The sequence below is a fragment of the Hypomesus transpacificus genome, chromosome 3 (assembly GCF_021917145.1).
Source record: "Hypomesus transpacificus isolate Combined female chromosome 3, fHypTra1, whole genome shotgun sequence".
Lineage (NCBI taxonomy): Eukaryota > Metazoa > Chordata > Actinopteri > Osmeriformes > Osmeridae > Hypomesus > Hypomesus transpacificus.
Window position 1 is genome coordinate 13,043,776 of NC_061062.1, and position 6,245 is coordinate 13,050,020.

Sequence of the window (6,245 nt, forward strand, 5' to 3'; positions counted from 1 at the left end):
GAGAGAGAGAGAGAGAGAGAGAGAGAGAGAGAGAGAGAGAGAGAGAGAGAGAGAGAGAAAGAACATGGTAAAACAGACAGACAGTTTGGTGGGTTCTTGGACAGTCATAATAATCATCAATTCCTGCTCTTATGTTTCAACAATTTCATTAACATCCATGCATTATTTTGTTTTGGCTTTTTGGACCAAAGAGAGATAACAATAAAAGTTGACCAAACATTTTTTTACAGAAATTCCCATGTCTTAACTGTAAGTGGTTTGCCTGTGTTTGTTATAGTGGTGGTGGTATAGTGTGTGTTTGTGTGTGTGTATGTATGTGTGTGTGTTTTGTGTGTCTCGGTGGAGACTGAGGCCTGCGCAGGGTCTTCCAAATTTCTTCCAGTCAAAACAAGGGGAAGTTTCCTGCATATTTCCGGGCAGTGCGACTCACATGCTGCAGAAGGTTTCTCTTCAGCCAGGTGTTCTTGGGGAAGTTTAACTGAAGAGGAACCAAATACAGCTGTAGTACACAGTCCCCACACAAGCAGAGATTAGGCACACACACAAACATGCTGTGCACGCACACTAACACAATCCTTACAACCCACAATACATATATACAAGCCCATTTATCTGATTTGTAGCTTTATTAAATTATAACGGCAACTTGACAAAGAATGCTGACAAAGAATCCCGTATACATCTGTTCTTGTTGTTCTGTAACCTTTCTCTAAAATGTTCCGTGGGTAGTATCCTTCCATCACTAAACCACATGGCAGCAGGGGAAACTGTGGTGTACGTGAAGCTTGGTTTGGTCCCAGTGTTCACCGCCATTGTATGACAAAATACGATGTCTCTCTCTCTCTTTCTATTTATGCATAGGTACATTCAGGTACATATGTGTGTATGTATACAATGTATATGTATACATATATATATATATTCTCATACATTTTTTGTCTTCATCCACATTTTTGTTAATTTTTATTGTCAAGAGAATCTCTGACTGAATTGCTTTTGACTTTGCCTTTTTTTAAACCATATAATTAACCTCACTGCCAATGCAGAATACATCTTGTCTGGGAGTTCAAACCTTGAGTCACCTAATTCTGTTTCCATCAATGACAGATCACCACTTCCTGTTATCTCAATCACATTTCCTGTTTGCAGCCTAATCCATGTGCTTTTACTGTAGTTTCAATCTGAATTGTTCTCTTTCTCTTTTAAATTCAGGGAAATTCACTCAGTTCAGTGAACGATTCAGAGCCCAGATAGAGTTCCGTCCCCCTGACATTTACAGTAAGCTATTTAATTCAGCCTTTAACTATATTCACACAGTCCTCCCTGCAGGATGGTTTAGAACATAGCAGAGCTTTAGTGAGCAGCCTCGGTGACTTAGGGTAGATTCATGCAGAGTCATAGAAGGAGATGCAGAAAGGGAATGATTCCTGATGCGTCGTTCAGTCACAAGACAAAACCACATACTGTAAAACATTAAAAAATATATATACATCCTAAAACACTCATATCAGTGAACTCATTAAACATACTGTCTTGTTTTTCTTGATAGCTGCATGTCACATGTTCAGAGCCTTGTCAGCATTCAGCCCCACACTCATAAATGCCTCCGCCATGCAAACATCATTTCCAAACAGTATGTCCAGGACAGCTTGTCTTCTAACACGATTTTCAATTTTACAACACTGAATTGAATCTGAATATGATTGATTATTCAAATATCAGCTGCACAATTACCATCCTAAACAACATATATAACTGTTCTAAGATACTTTTTCACACAAATTAGTTCATAATGTTGAAGACATGTTTACACTGACATATCATTTGAATATTGAGAGCAGGATTTCTGGAGGTCTGATATCACCTCACCCACAGGAAGTGACATTTTGACACAAAGTGAGACCACCAGAGTTGTACAGTGTTACAGTGGAGCTACCACACACATACATTCACACCCACAGTTGACTGTCATAAAAAAGCTCATGAACTTTGTTCAATAGGAAACCTTGGCAGGCGACCAAAAGACTGTATCACCTGACTAGAGGCTCCTGCATTGGTTGTAAACTTTACACACACAGAGTATCACATTTGTCAAAATTCTGTTAAACAGCAACTGAAATCTCAGGCTGAGAAGGTGGACTGAGATGGAAGAGAGTAGAAGCAGCTCATTATATTATATACCACTACATATTTGGAGCTGACGTTTGATATCGAATTGGCATCAAAGGGACTCTTAGCTCCAATGGACAAGAGGCTAATCAAACACAATTATATTTATGAAACTGCCTGTCAGTATGCTATCTGTGCTTATCAGTATGCTAAGTGTGTATTTGGGTGTCAGATGGCTGAGCAGTTAGGGAATCGGGCTACCAATCAGGAGGTTGCTGGTTTGATTCCAGGCCATGCCAAATAACGTTGTGTCCCTGGGCAAGGCTTTTCACCATACTTGCCTCGGGGGGAATGTCCCTGTACTTACTGTAAGTTGCTCTAGATATGAGCGTCTACTAAATGTAAGAAATCACACGGTTCCTGACCTTGTTCCTCATCTCAGTGTCAGGTGCTCACATGGTCAGCTGAGCGGTTAGGGAGTCGAGCTATTAATCATAAGGTTGCCGGTCTGCTAAATGACTAAATGTAAAAATGTAAATGTTATGGTCAGACTGACCACAGTTCTGTCCTATTTCTATCTCTTTTCAGCAAACCATGACTGGAAGTATTGGGGGAGTTTAGATTAGGAAGACCTGATGACCTAAAAAAATTCCCTGAAAGGGAATGACAAAAATAAATGACCAATTCAGACACATGATGATTATGGCTAACAGCAGACTGGCTCTTTCAGTCACAGGTCATAAGCACCTGTGGGTTGGTATGATCACGTCAGCAGAATGAATAGGATCTTTTGTTGCTTGCTTTTAGGTACCAGCAGGGGCAAATCTAGGTTCCCACTTTTGGGGGGGCTAAGCCCCTAGATAAAACTATAACTAGGGGGGTCTGGGGGCGTGTTCCCCCAGAATAATTAAAAAAAAATCATTTTAAATAGTGTCTAGTGGGTTTTAGGAAGAGAAATTAACACATTTAGATTTAAATATTATTATTATTATAATTTTTCTATAAAGAATTTGGGGGGGCTAATGAAACTTTTGGGGGAATGAAACTCAAGCTCCCCCAAAATAGGGCTAGATACGCCCATGGGTACCAAGTACACCCTTGCATGTTGTTTAATTGTATCTTATTCAACTACATGCTCTTATGGTTCTTCCCTTTGGGATTTATTTAGTTTTCACAATGTATGCTTCATGTTTTGGTTACCCGCAATGTGTGGGGCTATCTCGTTGTTATGATCAGTGACCTTTGCACTTTTGGAAAGCTCTCTTTTGGAAGTCGCTTTGGATAAAAGCGTCTGCTAAATGCATAAATGTAATGTAAATGTAAATCTCACCAGCAGAGGGCAGCACTGTCCCTGGTGTTTGGGCTTTGTTGCGTCCTCTGGTGGCTATGTATCTATGGCTGAGACTACATGCAGTACATGGTTAACTGTACGTGGAGTTCCGCTCTATGCATTTTCCCCAGGCATTCTAAGGAGGGAATAATGGTTCAGGGTTCCTTGGAAACCATGTTCACCCAAGATGGTGCACAGAGAGCTGCCTAAACAGACTAATCCGAGAGGGCATCTTGTATCTCTGCCCTGCTGGTGGGTCACCTCATCCAGATCATACAGATAGCGAGCCGTTTCCCAGCCTGAAGAGGATGTAGACAACTATGTACTATCTGTTTAATCCACCAGGGGTCATAATAAACTGTAAACCCCTTTGACAGTGCTGCCCTCTGCTGGTGAGATCTTATTTGATCTACTCCTCAGGGTTCAGACAACCTACAGTGCCTACATGTGTAGGATGTCGTGTACAGAATGGCTGGGACTAGGCCTTGTCCACTGTTCTAATTGGGGCATCAGAATCATGTGCTGTTACAGTAAAAAAATACATTGAAATATGACATCATTACAACCCCCACTGAAGAGGGGGTTGTCAGGCATTTTTACCATCTCAACAACTCGAGTCATCTTTCCTTTAATGACATTGACTAACCAGAAGGGTCACACTGTCCTTGTTGGCATCAGTGATTGCAGTTGTGTGGCACTATGGCCGTCACTAGGAGCAAAGCGGACCTCTGGTAAACTTTGCCTAATTTCATTACTCTGCATGTGTTTCCTCAGCTTAGAGGCAGCTTAGAGGCAATCACGTCTCTGGCGTCCTCGCCGGGGAAGGGCCTACAGTAATGTTAGTCAGTGAACACTGCGCCACTGCCATACCTCAACACCATTTGATTATTGGGTCAATAACAGAGCACACACTTGCGCATAGCTGGAATGGTTGGAGTGTTCTCCCGTTATACATGATTGGCATTCCCAACTCGTTCCCACTTTGAAGGCGACAAACTGTGAATCTGGGTTGGAATTTAAATGGAAGTGTTTTCAAATTGAAAGTGATTAGGAACTTATATTCAGGACTGCAACCCTGTTGAAGATATTGCATTTAAATGTGTGCATTTATTCACTTAGCAGACACTTTCTCCAGAGTGAATCAGGTATTAATTTACATCATTCACATAGAAAATGTTACACGGAGGTCACTGGTGACTATGTTTACTAGAATAACTTCACTACCTTGTTCTGTAAGGTATGTTTAAAAACATTATTTTCACAATTGGAGCCATTGACTCTCTGGTTCACCTGTGTCAGAGACACCTCTAGATGATGGGAAGGATGTGCAGTCCTGGGTGTTTCAAACATGATTTGATCAAGTGAGGATGAGGGATGTGGTGCACATACACTGATGTGTAATATGACATTGCATATCATTATTGATGCAAGATCTTGTCTTAGGCTCACTATTCGTGTTTTCTTCCCGTACTCAACCTGTTTTTTTATCATGGCACTGAAGGGAAAAACCTGAAATTATCATAAAAATATTTATTGACAATCATATTCTTTTTTAACAAAGGCCAGAGAAAGGACACCATTAATAACATATCAGAACAAGACTACGGTCCAAATTCAAAACATTCAAAATCATGTGTAAAAACAAAAGAAACAAAAATAAAACATTTACAGAACATGTTGAATGATAACAGTTACTGTGAGTATCTCCAGTCTCTGGGATTCTGAGCAGGTGAGCTGTGGTAAAGCTTGATATGTTTACATTTGAAATCACATTTTGAAACAAATCTCAAAGTGAGATATATGTTTAAATACATACTTCAGTTAATTCTGCTCAACACATTGACAATCTTCTCCTTCAATTGTCACAAGAAAGAAAACTGGCTTAACCACAGTATTTTCAGATCACTGGCCAAATCAAAATATAGTTTTAGAAACAAACAATAAACACCAATAAATAATACTTCTCAGGAAAAGAAATAACTGAAACAGCATAAAGATTACAATCACAACCCAGTCTTGGACACAGCCAGAGGGACATCCCTGAAATGCCGATAAGTTGAAGTGGATGCCACAGTCCCAAAGGAGAAAGAGGCAGAGACAGACAGAGATAGGGAGATGGTGAAAGAGAGGAGGGAGAGAAAGAGAGAGAAATCAACTAATCCAGTAACAAATTGATGGTAAGTTGTTCTGTCCCTATGCCATCTTTTTTTCATCCTCCCATCCTCCCTTAGTCTGTCTGCTTTTGTCCAAACAGGTCAGTGTGGCTGACGTGATGCCAGAATCCCCCATGCTGCACCAGTGAACCGACAGATAGAAGCGAGGGATGATCAGGAGGCGAGAGAGGAAGAAGAGGAGTCAAACAAACACATACCATAATCGGGTCTCCGATGCTCTCTCTATCTCTCTCTTCCTCCATCTATCCCTCTCTCTATCCTCACCAGAAGGCCTTTATCTCCATGGTGCACACACTCAAGCCTGGAGAGAGGGAGTCCTGGCATCATGGACCGAGGATGGAGGAGGAGGTGAGGGAGGTGGGGGAGGCGGATGGAGGGAGGAGTGGGGGAGGAGTGAGGGATAAAGGACAAGAGGCTGTTCAATAGGACCTGTCCAGAAGCAAGTCTAATTGGCTGTGGTAATGATGGCTGGATGGAGATGGCTGTGTGGAGTCGCTTGTTAAAACCAGTACAGATCCTTGCCTTTCTTATGGTGCTGAAGGCCTGAGAGAGAGGAGAGAAAAGAAGGCAGAGAAGAAAGAAAGGAAAGGAAAAAAGGGCAGAGAGACAATAGTGAGCAACACAATGAGACA

General features: G+C 41.4%; 1 protein-coding gene across 2 annotated transcripts in view; it reads right to left on the reverse strand.

The window, feature by feature from the left end:
- Positions 1-4,954: 4,954 nt before the first annotated feature.
- Positions 4,955-6,245, reverse strand: part of vgll2b (vestigial-like family member 2b) — a 5,802-nt gene continuing 4,511 nt past the window's right edge. For both annotated transcript variants that reach the window (XM_047016818.1, XM_047016808.1), the window contains one exon: positions 4,955-6,156. In XM_047016818.1, the coding sequence (XP_046872774.1) occupies positions 6,113-6,156 (44 nt within the window). In that variant the 3' untranslated portion in view covers positions 4,955-6,112. The remainder of the gene's footprint in view (positions 6,157-6,245) is intronic.